This window comes from Oryzias melastigma, linkage group LG3 (genome assembly GCF_002922805.2).
Source record: "Oryzias melastigma strain HK-1 linkage group LG3, ASM292280v2, whole genome shotgun sequence".
In the NCBI taxonomy this organism is placed as follows: domain Eukaryota; kingdom Metazoa; phylum Chordata; class Actinopteri; order Beloniformes; family Adrianichthyidae; genus Oryzias; species Oryzias melastigma.
In genome coordinates this window covers 24,277,112-24,297,877 of record NC_050514.1, presented here as the reverse complement: position 1 = coordinate 24,297,877, position 20,766 = coordinate 24,277,112, and the positions used below count along the sequence as shown (strand labels likewise).

Genomic DNA, 20,766 nt, shown 5'->3' with positions numbered 1-20,766 from the left:
TCAGGGCAGATGGATCAGTTCACTCGACTCGCCAACTTTCTAAAACCTCACCTGTACAGAAAAAGAACAACCTTAACAGCTTCATGATTTGGCAAAAATCCTGGAAAAATGTCTTTAGAATACAAGTAAAATGACACATTAGATAAATATAGACTTACAAATATTAAATTTCAATTATGTGCAAAGCTGCATTAAAAATGATCATTTCCTGAGAAAAAGCAAAAGACAGTTATGTTAACATAGTAAGATTTTACAAAACTGGTTCTGTAATTCAAGTATTTTCCTCAACAATGTTGAGGTTTCACTTTACTGTAGTTATGAAAATATATTTTAGTGTTGAAAATGGGAACAAGTTCACAACGTCAAAATGTCAGTCTTATGGGATTTGTTTTTGTAAATAACTTGTTTTTTAATCCCTATATTCTCACACAAAACACATCTCTTACACTTTGAGCAACATAAATTAGTGAAAAGTCATTAAAAATGAAATACAGATTTCATTCTTGACTTAAGGGAGTAACATTTTAATGCTAAAAAGCAAAGAACATTACTTAATTTAACTTTGTCTTTATGTAAACACCCATTTCTGCTTGTTTCATTTAGATGTGTATCTTAATTTGTGATAAAAAAAAAATCAAGTTTTTTGCATTTTATAATGCAAACATCTCATTATTTTATTCATCTTTAATTTATGTTTTAGTTATTTAGACAGATGGAGCCCTTCCTAAATTTTACAACAGAAGATGGGGGTATTTCCAACCCCAGAAAGGTACAAGGAATTATTTCAGTGTTACAAACAATACTCAATTTAAATACACTCCATATGAGTGTTTGAAATGTCTTCTTTGGTAAAATAACATGAGAAATAGGACATTTTATTTACTTTACAACCTTATCCTCAAAGTGAGTCTGCCTCTGTACTGACCACACAACCCCCAGGTCAGGGGTTCACTCACCCTTCACCCTTGACCCCCCACCCTCAGCTGGTCAAACTCTAACCCTGGGACAGATGGATAACGGACTCTTTGCTTTATCTCCTTCTGACCACTCGCTCTCCCCTGCCCTCTCTGTAGCCTCTCATTTCACCTCTTTCTGCCCTTGTTTCTCTTTACCTCCATCTTCCCTCTCTTGTTCTAATTACCTAAACCAACAGAACCCCCTCCTGCCCTCACCTGCACTTCACTTTCCATTTCCCTGACACTTGCCGCCTCCTCACTCGGGCTGCCTCTTTCCGGAGCAGCCTCCCAAACGCAGGTGCTCCTCTTCTAACCCTGCGTTTTATCAGCACATCTGCTCTGCCCTCTTAACCAGATTTGGTTTGATCACCGTATATGAGAAAACGGGGAAAAGGATGGAGCAATACAGGAAAATGTGACAGCCGAGTGACAGCTTGAAACTACTCATAAAACAGAGTTCACTTCTCATTTTCACCACCTCTGTTTTTAATGTGGTTGCTGTTGTTGTGCTGCAGGAATTTCATCTGCTGCGTTGTTGAAATAACCTGCAGGAATTCAGCCTTGATCAAATCATAAGGTTGTGATTAGAAGTGCATTACAGTCAAGGAGAGTCACTAAATTACTTGAAGATTGAATATCAAATAATGTAAATAAATTCTTCAGTTTGGCTCACACAAAACATGCCTATTCTTGTGTTTTTTCATCCAAAAAAATGTGCTTTGACTCTTATTCTTACTCATAGAAACTCCATCTGCATCTTATTTTCATGAATAGATAGATATTTAACCTCTGAAAAAGATCAGAATTGCATCTTAATTTTTACTCCAAAGTGTTTCTGCTTTCTCCTTGCGTGCTAATATTTGAGACCATTATAAACATTTATGCAGCAAAGGAGCTTCTCGTGCCAAAGGGGCTGACGCGCAGGCAGATCGAACCTTTCGATTGATACTGAAACAATTTGCATACTGATTCTCTTTCAGTGCGCAGAGATCCATAACAACCTCGGTCAGCTATTCAAATGCGCCTGCATGGAGAAGCACGGAGAGGAGCGCGGCTCCGGAGCAGGGAAAGAGGGGCTTTTTGCGGGATGGATCATTTGGAGAATCAGACGTGTGCTGCGGCTATTAAGGATCTTTTCCTCCGGCAGGATCTGGGACGTTGGCAGCCCCGAAGAAAAGCTGGAAGCCGATGGTGCAGCTGTGGGAGGAGGAGGAGGAGGAAGAAGAAGAGGAGGATGCAGAGCGCGGAATGGGGGAAAACACACAAACGCGCGTAAAAACGCAAAATGCATCGTGGGGTTTTGAGCGTCTCGTGACATGGAATTAAAAAAAAAGTCCATGTAAATTGGCATGGAAGCGCTGTGGTTCTGTGCACCGCTGCATGGGAGTGGAGGATGATGATGAAGGTGCGTGACAGAATAGAACGCTGCGGTAAAAGACAGAGACTGCACGGTGTGCGCTTGTCTCCGTGTTTGCGTATGGCGCAGAATGAAAGTTTGAATGCGCACCCTTCAACACGCGGGCACCCTGTTGAGGAGAAACGTGGATAAAAAGGGGGTGCTGCTCTGATCTGTTCTGACGCACTCTTTAGCATCTGCACTCAAACTTGCAGCAGCTGCTGCTGCGTCACGTTTCCGTCTCGAGCAGTAGAATTTAACAAACGAGAGGCAAAGACGCTGGACTTTTCTAATATTTAATCAAGCATTTAAACTAAATGCTTGATTTAAAAATATATAGACAAATTTCGACAATTGATTAAGAAATATCTGAAGTTTTGCGCACGAGTTAGTCTCACAAATTGCGCACAGAGGATGCTTTTTTTTTAACTTTTTCACTGATGAAAACAAAACTAAGAAAAAATAAAATAAAATCAACAAAATTGTGGTCTACCCAAACTTGAAGGCGCTTGAAAAGCTCTGCCATTTTAATGATGAATGAAAGAGTGACCGCTGTCTTTGGTTTGATGTGATTATATCCATTTATCTTCCAAAAAATATTATTAATGTAATTCAAATTGTGGACAAAGCGAGTGTTTAACCCTTTTATTAATATTTACCAGCTAAGCCGATTATTGACGCAGCCCCTCAGTCCTCTGAAGAGGCTGCTGACTATCGTTGACACGGTTTTGTTGTCATAATTGGAGTCTCTTTAAAGTTACAGAGAGTAATTGGGCGGCATATGGACACCTTAATGTAAAGTGATGCTTTATTAAGTTCACATGAGTGCGCGAATCAGAGCAAGTGACGCGGAATAACACCACAGAAGAGGCAGTTGATTTACCCCTGAGCAAGGCAGCAGGTTCGGCATCTGCTGCTCGGGCATGATGGCATTTTACTAGTTAAACAAAAAGAAAATTCCTCAATTAAAGACATATTTTTTATTATTTTAAATTATGTAAACACTTTTTCTTAAAGATCTATAGGTTTGACCTAAATTTAGAGCTTAATGCGACTGTATTTTTTGTATTCTTACCCTTTTATTTTCAATTGTTTTTTCCAAACAAAAACATTAGAATCTCTTTAAAAATTAAAACACATTATATATTTTAAATATATATATTTTTCTACGTCTAAAACTAGTTTAAATTATATTTTCTAAATATTGTTGCCTAAAGCAGATCAATTAAAATACACAAAAAATGCCACACGTCAGGTTCAAATACAGGCGATCTTTTTAGGATGGTTTATTTTAACAAATTGTAGGCCTTTGCCTGAGTCCCTGCAGGAATTATAATTTTATTCAATATTGATTGGAGCGGTGCGGTGTGTTTTCAAGGCCTATACTTCAAATATGCCGTAAAGGGCAGCCTCAGACGTTGCAATTCCTGATGTTTTTAAGAGATAGAGTATCTAACCTTTTTTTTAGATTTAACATTTCTGTGTTTCCTGATGACATTTCTATTTATTTTATTTTTGGTTTTTTCGGAAGGAAAATTGAGCCAAACATGAAAGGAGCAGCAGATTTGCGGAAAATGTTTTTTTTAAAGCTTCGATCAGTAAATGAAATTATGGGTCAAAACGATGAAACGCGAGGAAGGGGATTTGTTTTCAAAAGGCTAATTCAGTTTAGGCATGCATGCGCCTTTACGCATTACGGGTTCACTCCCCATAAATGAAGGCCAAACTCAAACAGGCTCATTTGTAAAACTTCACTTTTGCCAGATGCCATTTAGTGAAGGCTTTTTTCCGAAATAGGACGTAATTGTCATTTTAAACATCTATAATGCTTGTCATTTTTGCAGAGCTGCTGAAATATCGATCCACTGTCCTTTCTGAGAGACATTACGTTGTTTCTGCTCGGATGTGCAGCTGCGGGCTCCACGACAATGAAACCATGTATTAACTGTCAAATTATTTTACCAAGCCTGTTAAAATATTAATAATTATCATACAGAAAACTCAGTGCGTAATTTTACGCATCTGTTGGCACCTGTTGGTTTTGCGTCGGTTTTCAATATTTAAAGAAAGATATGATTTTAAAAAAGGAAACGTTGTTAATTCTAATATTTCGTGCAAAGCGAATGCCCCAGACGCGTAAAAGCGGGCCACGGAAGCACAATGGCCACAGAAAGCCGAACACGCAGCTGAGGTCGAGCAGACGTGGCAGGAGTATCGATCTCTATGAGAACGTGTAGATGTGGTTTGCTGCCAGGAGGCCAAACTTCAGCCTGCATTGTGCTCCATTATTTGCGGTTAAAGAACAACAATTAAAAACGCAGCTTTAAATTTATAGTTGTTTATGTGAAAAGACTATTTTTTTTATTTTATTCAAAATTTCTTGATTATAAATGAAAGTATCAACAGATCCAAGAGCGCCCTAATGCGCATCCTAATTAAATCCTCTTCTATCTGCCTTTAAACCCCGCATGTCCCCGCGCTGCACGCTTGGACAGCCACACTCTGCAGAGTTAGTCCCCCTTTGTCTCGACACACGTCACACACACGCCATTGACATTGACTTCACATCAGAGACAGTTTAACTTCTTCTCTTTCTTTTCTCTCCTTTTATTTAGCTCGTTCAACCGAGCGCCCACTCTATTGTGGGAGGGCCCTGACAGATGTGGGGCCCCTAGCAGGTCCAAAAAACAGGGAAAAGTCTGAAAGGTTAATCTGTCCCCCCGCAGATGTTGGCTTTGGGAGTCTTGAAGCGTCACCTTTGACATGTCCCTCATTCAGCAGGGGGTCCAGAAGGACACTGGCCGCTGCAAGCTGTCACCTCGTGCCGGCTGAGGACGCCCTGCATGCGCAGCGGGTCTGTTGGGCTAAACGGCCCCTGACATGGAAGCAGTGGATGGCTCTTACCGGGGCAGAAAAGTTTTGACACCCCCAACCACAGTGCGGTTACGCATCAGCAAAAATTCTTACCTTTGGATTTTACAGAAAATCTGCGCGTAATAAGTGAATTCGAACTTTTTTTTGCAAAAGTGGAAAGTGCAAAAGTTTTCTCCGACAACAAAAGATCAGGTTGCATTTTTACACTTGAACCTCATTCTTAAACTGTTTGGACGCACGCACACACACCCATGCTGGGCTTGGTTCGTTAAGCCTAATGTTTGAACAATGGACACATCTGCTCATCTTTTTCTATCAAAAGAGAAGGTACTGCGGCTCTTCTTGGTTTGGTTAAACCGCCAACATATTTGGCATTTGGGTGGGGGTGGGGAGCTGAAGTGCGCCACTAATGAAAGAATAGATGCGCATGAACACACACACACGCACGCAGGCACCCGCACGCACACACTGCAAATTGACTGACAGCCCCTTAAACCGCTAATTAACTCGTCAGATGATTTGTGCAGCGTCTCTTTTCTGCTGTCATGATGAGAGGAACTACCGGATTTTTGTAATCCTAAAGTTAAAAAAAGGAAAAAGAAAATTCCAAACGCACCCGGAAGTTGACTTTATTTGCAGTTAATGATTTAAGGAAGGCTGGACGTCAGGCTAATGAATCTGATATTTTCTAAGCAGCAGTTATGAACTGAATGTTGGCCTCTGTATCCAGTTTCAGCTCAATACCGTGAGTCCAATACTTATTGGAAATTTAACTAAACGCCATAACGCGGCTAAGTATGGATTTGTAGTGAGCTTTAAGCAAATAGTTTGATTCCTCCTCCCTAATCAGATACCTGACGTCAAAGCGGTGGCTCCGCGTGTGCGCGTGGGAGAGGGAGAGACAGAAAAAGAGAGAGCGCGCATGGGAGGAGGTGTGTGTCCACTGTGCGCATGTGTAGACGCTGTGATCTGTGCTGCGGTGTAGCAGGCACTGGACACAACTAGAGAGATGGCGCGGCACCCGACCGGAGCGCAAGGACAGCTGGTTGGCGGTGGGGGGGCTTGAATGATAGAGAATCAGATTTTTTTTATTTTTTTATTTTTTTAAAGAAACTAATTTGGAAATTAAAAGAAAGCGGAGAAAATGATCTTTGGAGAAACGGCGCAGAGGTAGGAAAATAAGACATTTTACGCAAAGACAACAAGGAGACTATCGCAACGAAGTGGTGGAGGGGGGACAGCAACAAAAGAGAATTTGACTCCCCTGGATGTGAGGACTTCTGGGCATCAGTTTACTGCAGTCGGTCAGATAGATGATTTGTCCACAGCGCTGCCCGGACCATGAACGCACAGCTGTCGATGGAGAATATAGGAGACCTGCATGGAGTGAGCCATGAGACCGTGACCGGCCACGGAGAGCTGCTGAGTGGCCACAGTCCGCATTCCCGTCCGAGCCCCCGGGGGCTGAGCCATCGCGCTATGGGCATGGCGACCCTACTGGACAGCGGAGACTATCACCCCAGTCACCACGGACACCTGCATCCGGCCATCAGCATGTGCGAAGCCCCCCCTGGCATGAGCGCCAGCACCACTTACACCACCCTAACTCCGCTGCAACCCTTGCCCCCCATCTCCACCGTGTCCGACAAATTCCCTCCCCATCACCACCACCACCACCATCCCCACCATCCTCACCCCCATTCTCACCAGAGGATCCCCGGGAATGTCAGCGGCAGCTTCACGCTGATGCGGGAGGACCGGAGTCTGGCGCCCATGAACAGTCTGTATCCCGCGTATCACCACAAGGATCCCTGCATGGGCCAGAGCCTCTCCCCGCTCTCTGGATCCGGACTGGCCAGCATACACACGTCCCAGGCCGGCATTCCTCCCTATGCCCATCCGGGAGCCGCCATGCCCGGTGAGAAGATGCTCACCCCCAGCGGGTTTGAGGCTCACCACCCAGCCATGCTCGGCAGGCACGCAGAGCAGCACATGAGCTCCTCCGCGGGCATGGTGCAAATCAACGGCCTCCACCACCACACCCACGCCCACCTTGGCGCACAGGGACACGGTCAGGGGCTGGGGAACAGCCGGGAGCAGGCTTCCGGGCCCGGCCGGCAAGGGGCCAGCGGTGGTGGAGGAGGAGGTCTTTCTGGGGGACAGATGGAGGAGGTGAATACCAAAGAAGTGGCGCAGAGGATCACCACGGAGCTGAAGCGCTACAGCATCCCTCAGGCCATCTTTGCCCAACGCGTCCTTTGCAGATCCCAGGGGACACTGTCCGACCTGCTGCGAAACCCAAAGCCTTGGTCAAAGCTCAAGTCCGGCAGAGAGACCTTCCGGCGCATGTGGAAGTGGCTGCAAGAGCCTGAGTTCCAACGCATGAGTGCGCTCAGGCTCGCAGGTGAGCGAAGCCTCGGTAAAGCCCCTCTTTTTTTGCTTTTGTCTTTCAATGTGTTGCAACACTGTCTCAAAATGTGGCGCCAGCTGAGCATGAAAGATCATTGTCCTCGATTATAATCTCAATTCATAGAAGACATTATTGATGTTTTGTGAGCTAATCAGAAAAAAATCTTGAGTGGATTTGGTTCTGTCAAAGATCAACCACTCAAAGGAAGTGGTGCGTCAATTTAGTCTTTTTTTTAAGGAAAAAAAGGACAGTTATAAGGCACTGGGAGGTTCAGGGATGTGTTAAAGTCGTTTTGAAGACAATTCAACATAAAGCGTAAAATCCTTTTCTGTCTGAGCGTGAAGTCAGTGTCCTGGCCGGTCCTCTGTTTAATCAAACGCTGATTTGGGACGTTTGTGAAATAGGTGCATGTCCTTTTACCTCAAAATATCGACCTTTGGGCTGAGTGCGTAAACTGATCCCCCCCATCCACACTCCAGAAATCGTTAGCGTTGTGTTTATTTTGGTGTAGATGCAAATGGACAGCCTAGTTTTTGGTGTAAACGCATCAAAGTGCGGTGCGCACGTGCAGTTTGATGAAGTTTGGTGTCAGGCAATTTTAGCAGGTGAAGGTTAAAGGTTTCACTTTGGAAAAGGGTCATTTTTTGAATATTAAGAACAGAATTTGATAGTAGGAGCTTCTCCATGAACTGGTGCGCCTCTGTTTTATATTTACCTCATAGAAGTCAAAATAAGTGCGTAATAGCGCGTGCACGTTTTAATTTTAATCATATATGCAGAACCACTTTAGATCAACGCACTAAACTTGTCTTGGGTTTAAATTTTTGTCTGTGAAGTTTGATGATGGAAAGTGCGATATTTTTTTGTTTGCTTACACATACCTGTGTGTTTGTGTGCGCGCGCACGGGCCCACGTACACGCGATTGTAATCGCAATTGATTGTTTTTCAGTTTTACCATCTGGTGTTGCTGATGTGTGTGTGTGCTGCTTGAAAATGTTAGAGAGGTACCACACAAAAAAGTGAAGTGTGTATTTTGATCTTGAAGCTGAATTTTTATTTACTTTCCAGGTTTAGGAGATTTGTTTAGACTTTTAAAATATTTAAAAACATAAAAAACAATACAAATGGAGAGCTATCCATAATTTTCTGAGCAAAAGCTGAATTCTAAATCCAAAGTGTTTTTTTTATTTCACTATTAGTTGATCTTTTGTCATAAAAAAAATCTAATTGTTGATTTTGACTCTTAATTTGAATATTTTAATTCAAAAGGAAAAAAAATAGTTTTTTGCACAGATCAATGGCTAGAATTAGTTTTAATTCAACCTTAATGTGAATAGTTTTAAAACCTTATTGAGAAAATGTGTCAAAATGTATTGATTTTCTTGTTTCTATAAGGTGAATGCGATTATATGTTGAAGCGGATGTGATCTGTTTATTGATTTTAGTCACGGCGTTTTTTGAGCGCACCTGATTGGCTGGAAAAGAATAGAATTAAATATAATAGAAACTTATATTTAGCTAATAATTCCCTTAGTGCCATTTTTTTATTTAGATTTTTGTTCATGTTTTTAAATATATTTAATTTTAAATATTTTAGTTGTTTAATGTCGTTCAGATAAATAAAAAAGGAACCAGTGGAAGTCCAGTTTTAGGTGACTATCTGCGGCATTTTTAGCACAAAGGCTCTTTGTTGACTTTCGGACGCGCACGCACGCACGTCAGTAGGTCCAGTGTGTCCAATCTGTGTGGAGTTATCTGCGTGTTAGAAATGATTAGCTGGGAGCAGCAGCGGCGTGTTTGTGTCTGTGCGTGTGTGATTAGGCTGATAAGGATGCCGCTGTCGTGTCGCCCCGGTCCTGGGAAAGTGGGCCTCTCTCCACCCGGACCTGCGGGCTTCGGGTCCGGCTCCTGCTGCTGTCTGCGTGGCCTTCGCGCAGCTGATTTATAGCAGTCCTTAACAGGAGGAGCTCCGGCTCTCGGTTAATTTTTAGCAGCGGTGGAGACGCCGCGCTGCTCCTGCTGACAAGAACGCCTCAGTTTATGGACCGCGGCGTGTACTTTAGAGATTTTATGCAAATTATTTATAATTAAAATGGGAAAAAATACATGTTTTGAGAGCATTTTTTTGAGAAAACATGTTATACAATGTGCCCCATTTAAGTGCTTATATATCATGCAAATTCCTTTCTAATTCCATATATTTTATTTGTCTTATCTAAAATACTTGGACTTAGTTCCCTCTTTTTTAAGTTTACCAGAGATGCTGAGGGGGCGTTTTAGTGGTCAGGTGATGCTGTTTATCACTTTCCATAGTGAGGTTCTGGTGGTGCGCGTCTGCCCCCTGCTGGTTCGGCTTCGTGACTGTCAGAAAAAGCGCCCAACAACAAAAAATGTGATAATATTTGCAGAAAATCCGATTTTTTTCTTCCTAAATATGTTTTATAGGCTGGTCCTTCCGTTTCAGCACCATGGACAGCGAATCTCGTTTTTCCTGTTGATCTGCATGACCAGATGAGGATCTGCATCTCTAAGAAATATTTATTCAAACTTGGTTATAGGGACAATAGTTAAGGTTAATTTCTAGGCTTTTGAATGAGTCTGTCGGTTAAAAAAAAAAAAAAAAAAAAAAAAACATCTTCAACTTTGCCACATCATCAATATTTGCATGCAAGCGTTTAATGTGCAAAACTTGATCAAGTTAAAACTATTTAGCATATTTTAAAGCATAACTGGTTGACATTTTCATTTCTTTTTACATTCTTTTGTCCCTTCTCTCCACAGCATGCAAGCGTAAGGAGCAGGACCACGGCAGGAGCGAGCGGGGAAATGTGACCAAGAAACCCCGGCTTGTGTTCACAGACGTCCAGCGGCGGACACTTCACGCCATCTTTAAGGAGAACAAGCGTCCATCCAAAGAGCTGCAGCTCACCATCGCCCAGCAGCTGGGCCTCGAGCTGGCCACAGTCAGCAACTTCTTTATGAACGCGCGTCGACGGAGCCTGGATAAGTGGGTGGACGACGGCTCTCTCTCAGCCAATTCTGGGCCCAACGCCTGCACCAAAGCCTAATTTGACCAACTCATGTACTAACTCAACCTCGGTGGAAAAGCTTTAAAACCTAAGAGAAACAAAGACATCTTTAAAAAAAACAAAAAAGACTTTGAAGCAACGTTTTGCCCTTAAACCTGTACTATATTGATATTTATAGAATCCAAAGATGAAAAGAGACAAACCAAAGACTTCTTCTTGTTTGACCTGCTTTAAAATGTTTGTTTCAGCAAAACATTTATGTGTAACATACCGCAAAAGACTATAGTTTTACACCCCCGACACACACACACGCACACACACACACATGGTCACTGGTCTCTAGCTTTACTACAACCCTCTACTCCCTCTGTATCAAACTATCATTGCCATCCTTATCTTTAATCTGATTGGTTGGTTTTAATGATGGGTCCCCAAATGGAGGTCTAATCAGCCTATAGGCAGTCTGATCTGCAGCTGTCCACAGCCTTGAAAAACAAGGAATAATGGAGTTCCAGCAGGGTCAACCAATCAATTTCAAAGGGAAACGAATCCTGCTGGGGCTCTAGGATTGTTCTACAATCTTTGTTTGGGTTGGTGGGAAGGACTTTCTGACTGTATGCCTGTTTATGTGTCTCTGTTTGTCCGTGCAGCTGTTTGTCTGTCTGCAAAGCATCCCAGACAGACGGAGAAATGACCATTTAGTAGACTGCTAACCCCAAATCAAATCCAAAAAATAACAATAATAAGGACTGTTCCTAACTCACTCTGTAGTGCTTTCCTCTGACATGCTGAAGCATGGAGTCACTTAATTTAGAAAAAAACAGTTTTCTATCCCTCAAAGCTGCTGAGATGTTTAACTTCTAACAAATCTGCCATGAAGCAATTTACCAAAGATTCTATCTTACAGTTCTTTTTTTAATACTTTTTTTGATCCTAAAGATCAGAATGATGTGCGTGGTCTTACCAGCTTTTTGCTGCTTAAAGAAATTGCCTTAAGTATGCCTTTATTAATTTGAATCACTACTCCAGCTTTTCCTTCACAGTCAGTTTCTCATGAATGTTCACGGTGGAGATAAATAGTCACAGATTCATAAAAACAGCCAATCTTTTTGTGTTTGTTGCCTCCTCTGCAGCAGTTCTGGCTCAGTGTGTGATCTTGACAGTGATAGAGGAAGCTGGCAGCCCCTCCTGACTTTTTTTTTTTTTTGCACAAAGTGTGTCACCACTTTGATAATAAGGACTGAGCATCACCTCATCCTCCCTGTACGCTGCATAGGGATTTGATTATATCTCCTCATCAAAGATGTAGTGCAGAGGAGATGATATCAATGATTGAATCACTTTCAGGCGCTTACACGGCAATGTCACCTGACTACAAAAACACATCCCGAGCTTGCTGCCAACCTCCTCTCTCTCTCTAAGCCATGCGTTTCAGCACGAGGACGAAAGCACTACACAGATTCAGAAGCCGGCTCCCTCTTTGATAAGGGTTAGCAGCTCTACACTCATCACAAAAAGCTCCAAAGAAGGAGCCGGAGGAAGCTGCTTCTTCATCTCTAAGAGAAAAAACCAAAAAGTTGACAAGAAACAAAAAAAAAAAAAAAATGTGTTGAGACCTGCTGATGTTTTATAGTGTGAACCAAAGATGCTACCTCACTCAAGTTCCATATGTGATTTCTATCACTTTGATGATACCAAAGAGAACCAAAGATTTTTTCCCATTGCACGGCCTCTGTGAGTGGTTATGAAAAGACAGTGTGATGTATGTGCCCCGCCCTTCTCTCTTTCCCCCTTTTCTTCTCCTCCTCTGTCCTCTCCAGCCAACAATCAAACCGTGCACCCCCTGCTATGCATGCTCCTGCTTCTTTCTGCGCTCTGATTACAGCTCCGTAGATAGTTGTGCTGATGTAGCTTTAGGCAGAAGTGTTGATGCAGGTGCCTGCAGGAAAACACTGTTAAATGCGATTTTTTTTTGTCTTTGTTTTTAAGCCTGCTGGTATCAGAGATGCAGTAATCCACCGTGTGGACGTAATTGGAGAAGCCACAATAAATAAATAAATAACTCTTTAACACCTGAGGCATTGGCGGTGATGCTTAAACACAAAAATCTTTAATGTGCTGTAACTTTCAACCATTAACATGATAATTCCAGCAGATTTTGAAGGAGAAAAGCGGCGCAAATGCCGCTTTTCTCCTTCAAAATCTGCTGGAATTATCATGTTAACGGTAAAAAAGTTGCAATAAATCAAAGAACTTAAACGCTGGAGCACTGGTGTTAAAGGGTTACTGTCACAGATATCTTGATTTTAGCCCGGCCTCTGTGTGTTTGTTCATCCGAAAATCCGTTAAACAGGTCAGACATTTCAGGCTGACAGCCTTGACACAGCCATGGGCAAAGTTGTTGACTCAACCATAGGCAGACATGTTCCTGAAAGTAGACGTGTTGCAATCTTTCCAAAAAAAAAAACTCCCAGGACGAGTGCCTTGCTTGAACCAAAGTGTTAAACCACTGTTGACCTCTCACCTTTGACTCTGTGAATACCTCAGCCTGTAGAAAGGCCTCAACTGAAGAAACAAGGAGTAATTGTGTTTGTTTTTTTTAATTAATAAATCACACCGTGATGCTTTTAGCTGGTGAAACCATGCAATGAGAACATACCAAAGGAATTTTTTTTGCTGTCCACTTCTACAGATGAAACCAAAGGTCTTTGTTTCCTCCTCCTTTCGCCCTCCTTCTCCCTCTTTTCCCTCTTTCTCGTCTCCTCGCTGTGTGTGGGAAGGTTCCAGCACTCTGGCCGTGCATGTCTTTACCACTGTCTCTGAATACCTCATAGTAATAATTCCCTTGAGTTCTGCATGGAGGTGTCTGTCTGCAAGCAAGGCAGGACTCTAGTTATGTGATAACATTTTTTTTAATCTAAAAAGCTGTCTGTTTACCTATTTTCAATTTGCTACCTGCTTTTTTTGGCAAAAGTGTTCTTTTTTTTTAATTAACGAAGGATAAGTTTGTAAATGTAAAAGAAGGAGGAAAAAACTTATCCTTTATCAGAATATTGCTTTTACAGGGTAAAACCAACTGCTGTGATGTGTTCATGTTCTCCCCTTTTTTCTTGTGATTTTAATTTAACAGCATTTTTGTATTTGTTAACCACTTTTTTAATTTATGCATTTGTAGAAACTCTGGATTTGTACATATTAGGTTTTTGGAGAGGAAAAAAAAGACACAAAAGGCTTTTTTTGTTTTGTTTTGTTACAACTCTATTGTCATGCTTACAAAGAAGTAGTTCTTCTTCGACTAGTCGGCATTTCAATGTGTGTTTTGAACACTGCCACAACCCCAGACAGTCGATTTGCCGACAAAGTCAAACTTGAGTTACTTTGTTGGGCAGTCGGCGGAAAGCAGCGTGTACGTGTGTTTTTTCTAAATTCTTTTGACTTTTAAACACGGTTATTTTATGGGTATTACTGCACATTCAAAGATTTTTAAAACAAACCAAAAATTGGAAAAAAAAAGTATAATGTTAAAAGCACTGGAATTTGTGAGGTAGATTTGTTTTTATTTGCCATTCGCACGGGTATAGAATGTAGAAGGCGTAGAGCTATGTAAGCAAGCTTACTCTACCATGTGGGGAATCTCCTGTTTATGTACAATCCAAAGCATTTAAAAACGAGGGCTGCGAGCCCTACTCACTTTGCTGCCTCATACACAGAGTGAGGTGGAGTGGAGGCTGGGCAGCCGGTCTGCCGGGGGCCGTGCCACGGAGCTGGGTCTGTTTTTACTGCCGTGGCACTGCCGCCTCGCTCCATCTAGTATCTGTTATTTTGGTGCGTACTCGTGTAATGACTACAAGCAAAGTCTAATAAATCTGCAAAAACCCTACCAAGGAATCTGCGTGTCTGAGTGTGTGTGGGATGAACTCCTGGGCTTTCTGCTTTTAGATGCAGAAGTCCTGAGGAGTTGTAAGATGTGTTTTTTTTTTTTTTTCGTTTGCATGCTTTTCTGCACTGCATTTTTGCAGACTGCCTTTTTTTTTACTGAAAATATCAGGCTGTTTTCTGTTGTGTGTGCATGTCTGTGACTTTCTAGTGCAAATTCGAGCAGTGGATCTTTGACTACACCAGAGACAGCTGTAAGTGTTTCTAATGCTCAGACAGCACAGAGTCTCCACAGACTGAAAGGTGACAGTTTGAATCAGAGTGTTGTGCACTCATTATGTCAGATGTTGGAGAACGTGGATGTTCCTAAGCAACATACAGGTACTTATTTTTTTATGTGTCAAGGCCTGTATTGATGCAGAAACCGTTTGATGCAATGTGGACCTATTTATTTCTATATTTTGTATTGTTTTGATTTATTTTTTTGTCCAAGAAGGAGTTCCCATATGATGGGTAGCTTGGCTACAAGTCTCATAACAATATACTGAAGCGCCTAAGACAATCATCTGGATCTCTTACGCTGGAGAACTAGTTTCTCACCCACAGAGGGGTGTCCTTCAGCTATTCACAAACAAAGATGCTTGAAGGGTTTTTGATAATCAGGCATTTTGTTGTCATACATTTACAAATAAAAGTTACGGTTTTAAAAAAGAGAAGTTAATTTTGCTCTTGCATTTAGAAATCCCATAACACTTGTCGACCTTGTTCTTTTTCTATCTCCGCTCACAGTGGCTTCTTAGTTTCCAGCCTTTGAATGTGTGAAAGTGTGAGCCAGTGAGTGAGTGTGTGTGCATGAGAAGCAATGCTGTTGTTGTTGTTTTTTTTTACACTCAGATGTACAACTCCTTGTCTCATGACTTGATTTGTCATTTGCTGTTTGCCCAAGCTTTACTACTGCTTTCTCAGTGCCGTGCAATATCATCTGTTGTGATTGCTAAGCAAATGATTAAAAAAAGAAGAAAAAAAAGAAAAGAAAATTGAGAAGCAAGTAATGATGTCATCCAGCTTTTTTCAGTGTTCAAATGTTTCAACATTTCTGTAGTCACAAAAGGTAGAAAATAAAATGTTGGTATTTCCAGCCTCTGAGGTTTGGTTCTTTATGTTGTGTTTTCTTGTACAAACAGTAAATTATAATTAAAATATTCTTTAGTTAGGAAAAAAATATTACAAAGTCATGAAATTGCCTAAGAGACAAGCATTAAAAATAAATTTAACCATATCTTTTATTATTAAGTACACAAACTTTGAGGTTACATAAACTCCACAGCTGTATATTCATCCATCTCATCAGATAGTGCTGTGTCATGAAATAGGGGCTCCACCTTTACCCTTTAAAGGGGAATGAAAGCTTACACCAACCTATTAAATATGAATAGCATTAATGTCTCTGAAACCACAAATTCATCAGCATAAAATATTCAGTGTTCCTGCGAATGGCGTCTCAGGTGTTATTGCCAGTGTGGAGAAAATCAAAGTTTAAGCATTTTTGACATCAGCATTTCAGGCAATATGCTAACTTTAGATACTTTTACTCATGTAAAAATTATACCTGACACAGGCCAAGTAGAAAACTCAGTAAAGCAAAGTGCATAAAGCGGGACTTTTTTCTTTAAAACACTAAAAATCCCTTTTTAATTACAGTGTTTATTATCTATTCTGTACAAAATAAGTATGCTTTGTGAAATAGCTGAAAAACTCAAAAATATCTCATTTTCTACTCATCTATACACGAATCAAATATTTGAATTAGTATGCTAGAATCGTGCTGCATTGCTCTTGTTCTGCCACTAGGTAGTGCTGTTACACTTTATTTGCCAAACAGCTTTTTTAGGTTTTGGCATCATTCTTTGTAAACAGAACCAAAACAACGGATGTTAACTCCATGTAATGCAGAGAATCAGCAGTTCATTTTTTGCTTAAGAAATTTCTGCTCCTGGAGCTTTTTTTTAAACCCAACTGGTTTCATTTAAAGAAGCTTTTTTTTTTTTTAAGTTTGACTTCAAGTGTTTTGCCCAGTTTTTAAAGAGTGTTGGGTCATATGCAGAAAAGGAAAGTACTTTATTTTTTTAATTTTGATAAGTCATTCACCTGTAAATTCTTATTAAATTAGTTCCAAAGTGAACGTTTTGATGTGATTTTTTTGTAAAATTTGAATAATGGAGAAAACAAATTCTTAATGCACAATTAAGTGAAATGTATTACCAGAATAACGGTGCAAATATGCTTTTTGCTCTCAGACAGATCCATACCTGAAGGACAACAGTATCTTTATTTGCTGATTTGCATGTTTAAATCTGGTTAGCACCATAGATGCAAGACAAAACTAACTCTGACTCAGCTGGATCAATATTCAGTTTTGCTGTTGCGCATTTTAAACTTTGCTCTTGTGTCAAACAAAAACAACCAGTGGATGTTTGCTTTGTTGTCGACTTTGTGACCCACATTCATTTGGGTTACCAGTGTCAGGTTAATTTATAGTTGAAAAGACTTAAAGTGGTACAAAAGTTACTTTTTAATTTGCCCCCACCTCACCTCACAACTCATCACACACTGACAGTTCCTTTTTGAACGTGTCAAGCAAAGTCTAATGTCCTCATGATGGCCTCATTTTTCATCATGAGGGTAAACCTAATGCCAAATCTTTCTTCTGTAAGTTTCCATTTGTTGCAAAATCTTTCAGTAGTTTTTATTATTTGAAATGCTGCAATACTTTGATGTTTAATTTTTGTCAATGACCAAAATGCACGTTTATTGGCACTATTTACAAGTTCATACCAAGGGGGACGGGGCTTTAAAATGTCATTATTTTCAGAAAATTATCATTTTTTCAAAATATACCAAGAATATATTTACGCCCAAAATGAAAATATGTAAAACAAAACGTTTCTCAAAATAGACAATACAGAAAGATTAACTTTAGAAGGATAATCTTATTTTATATCAGTTTTGGTGTGTTAATTGTGCACAGCATTTGATATATCATTGGTCAAGATATTTAAAGTAAATCTATCAATGATCCAAACTTTTTAATTAAACACAAGCAACAATTGTTTCAAATAAATCGTCAAATTGTGGTGGGAAAGTGGTCATGATGGGAAAAAAGAGCCCCTATCAGTCACGTGACTGAGTACCGAACTCCAGTGACCAATCAGATTACAGACAGAGACTGGCCACATTTTGTTTGTTGTTTTCTCAACTCAAGTGTATTTTATCGAGTTTAAAACGTGAACACTTTGAGAAATAAGACCCAATGTTACATTAAATGCTTAATATTTATCTGAGCTAAAGTTTTGGGACAGTTTCTAAGTTGGCGGTTGCTATGGCTACAAGTTCATGCTAGGCTGGACACAGGGGAAGTGACGAGTGCGGCTGTTGTCGGGACACGTGACTGGAGCTGCACTGATCTGTTTTGACAAGCGGCTGGGAGGGAAGTGAGGAGGGGAGGCAGGCTGAAGCATCACGACCAGTGGGACTGGCTGTTCCTTTAATCTGCATTTCGCCTGAATAATGCCAGTATCGAACTAGTTTTGTCAGTGCGGCGGGCCGTCTTTGCCGAAGAGTTCGCCGCGTCAGACGCAGAGACATGCTCGGCTAGGAGAAAGTCGGATTGTTTTGTTGTCGGTTTTAGAAAAAGTTTTAATGACGAGCATAAAGGAAGTCGGCACAGGTTGCTTGTTGGAGTAAATGGCGACGCCTGACGCTTTGTGGGTGTTTAGAAAGCGGACTGTGTCTGCTTGACATCGTTTTGTGAGAATATTACAACGCTGACAATGCGCTAGCTTAAAACAAACAAAAACAAAAAGCCCCACCGTCCGTCCGTCCGTCTGTCAGCGGGGTCTGTAGCCGTAAGTTGGGATGTTGGACGGGAACTGGGGTGCCAGTTGACGGTACAGTAACGGGAAGGTTAGTTTTCTGTCGAGTTAGCTCTGCTGAGTTAGCAAGCTCCGAACAACAAGCGGAGATCCAAACATGAATCGCGGCTCAGCTTTGATTCGGGTGCTGGAATTCGAGACGAGCTGCAAGACTGGCCAACCTGCTAGTTAAATTACTAGTCAACAGATTGGTTTCTGTCTTGCAAGCAACCGAGTTGCCCACTTAGGTTAGGCAGTCTCCGTCAGCTGTCTTTGTGTAAGTCCCCTGGACAATACAGTGAGAGTGGATGGAAGCGTACAGGAGCATGCTAACAAAGCAATGCTTTGTTGTTGGGTAGGAGCAGCTGGCACCAACACGCAGCTGATATTGTTGCTTAGCTAATACGGCAGGTCACCGTCACAGAGGCTTCGGGCTCCCAGACACCGCCGTGTTGTTGTCACGACTCGGTGTCAGAGACGGAGAAGCTCCTGCAGGAGATCCGGAAGACTGCCAGATGACACGGGACAACATGAAGCCCGAGCGAGGTATGTGGGTAACCGAAGCGCTGCTGCTGTGTGTGTGTAGGCTGGGCAGCGGGGTTATTGATATGTGTGGGCAAGCTGTCCATATCTGGCTTTGGACGACTGACTGTACCCATTCTCCCGAGATAAGCATCCTGCCAGAGAATTATGTAACAGCTGGTCAGGCTGGTCACTGGTTATGTGAATTAACAAAGCCTGACCTGAGGAAATGAGGACATGCATGGACAACAAACATTTGCTGCTCTAGTTTTGGGGTGTTGACACAATTATCAGCTGGTTTTTTTTCCTGCTTAACATATAACCTGCAAGCTGTTCTGCTACATTCTGTTCTTTTTTTCCCCGTTTGACAGCCTCCTGCAAAGAACTGCTGCAAAATGTTCTCGACACCCACCCTGTTGTGGCAAAAAAAGCCTCTCTTGTACAGCTCTGCAGGAACACAAAAAAAGAAATAGACTTGTAATAAAAATCAACCAATATGAAATGATTTTCCACAGCTGATAGTCCGGTTTGCATTACCTCCACCTGCATTTATGATTGATTGTTTACATCCACAACAAGGTGTGGTGACTTGATTCTATCAACGTGTTCTCCTCGAAAGCAGTGAAGGACCAGTCCTGATCAGATTAGCTGCAGTCAGACGGCAATGCTGGTGTGTTCACATGAAGTTATGAAGCTGCTGACTGATCTGAGCGGACATTTCCTGGAACAAGAGGATCCAGATTAAAGAGAATCCACAACAAACCGTAATCAAAAGCCTGCTCTGGACGAGACTGACCTGTAGGGTTCTAACCCAAGTACAACACAAGTATCTGTTTTTTTTTCCTGCATGAACCAATAGATTTAATTAAAAAAAAGAGTGAGAAGCAGTTTTCCATGCATCTGTTCTTTACCCTTCATGGATTATCATCATGTCAGCTTGACCTGCTCACTGTCATGTTCTAATTTTGAAAAGCTGTGCCAGTAGAACCTGCTCCACCGCAGCACATCCGTATTTAAACAGGCAGTCCCTGTGGTGCTATTGTCGTTTTGAACACCCTGTGCCATTCTTGTGTTTGAGAGATACCGGATTGTTTACTAGTCAGATGCATTCTCCTCATCTTGGAGAAGGGATTTACAGTGCTGAAGAGAGCCGGTTATTCTCCGGAAGGTCAAGCGGAGCACAGGTTAACAGCCGTGGGGCTGAAAAGCCCAGCTTTGTTAAATCTCAAAGGTGGGGGAGGCAGGGGCAAGTCCAGACATGTGGAACTAACACTGACAAGTCACATGTTGGCCAGGAACTGTCCTTGTGTGTCCTTGGTGATCACATCTGAAGTGTTGTCACTCACCATTCAGAGTCAGTCCTAAATGTATCATGAGTGTTTGTGATCTCGGTCATATGATGTCCATGCAAAGGTGTAAGGTCAATCTTTCATTGAGGCCAGACCTCAATGAAGACCAGACCACATCCGAGCCTATCCACCTACATTTGCATGTTCATACATCTGCAAATCTGTCTGTCTTTGTTCTTGTTGTTTACTTGTGATCTCATCACTCTGTGACAATTCATTGTGTGAAAGAGTTCACAAAGGAAAGTTTGATTGTCATCTATATTGTCAGATCAGGCTTTTCAGTGCTTTTAAATGAGATTTTGACTTAAAATATGAAAGAAATAACAAAAAACGAAGTATTTTCCCTAAAAATAAACATGATCATTCTGTTATTTTTGAATCGTACACAAACCGTCCAACTACTCATTTAAAACCCTTTGTAATTGCACGTGTAAAGCATCGG

At 41.5% G+C, this 20,766-nt stretch overlaps 2 protein-coding genes across 3 annotated transcripts in view; both read left to right on the top strand.

Annotated features, from left to right (window-relative positions):
- Positions 1-3,536: 3,536 nt before the first annotated feature.
- Positions 3,537-12,271, top strand: onecut1 (one cut homeobox 1). Of its 2 annotated transcripts, none has more exons than XM_024296139.2 (2): positions 3,537-7,630; positions 10,419-12,271. In XM_024296139.2, the coding sequence occupies exons 1-2, from the start codon at positions 6,568-6,570 to the stop codon at positions 10,703-10,705; spliced, it is 1,350 nt and encodes a 449-aa protein (XP_024151907.1). In that variant the 5' UTR covers positions 3,537-6,567; the 3' UTR covers positions 10,706-12,271. The 2 variants fall into 2 exon arrangements, with proteins under 2 accessions (XP_024151907.1, XP_024151905.1); XM_024296137.2 differs by having other exon boundaries at positions 3,538-7,645.
- A 5,596-nt stretch (positions 12,272-17,867) lies between these two features.
- Positions 17,868-20,766, top strand: part of fam214a (family with sequence similarity 214 member A) — a 28,386-nt gene continuing 25,487 nt past the window's right edge. Inside the window, exons 1-2 of the mRNA XM_024295548.2 lie at positions 17,868-18,730; positions 18,813-18,999. Of these exons, the coding sequence (XP_024151316.1) occupies positions 18,969-18,999 (31 nt within the window). The 5' untranslated portion in view covers positions 17,868-18,730; positions 18,813-18,968. The remainder of the gene's footprint in view (positions 18,731-18,812; positions 19,000-20,766) is intronic.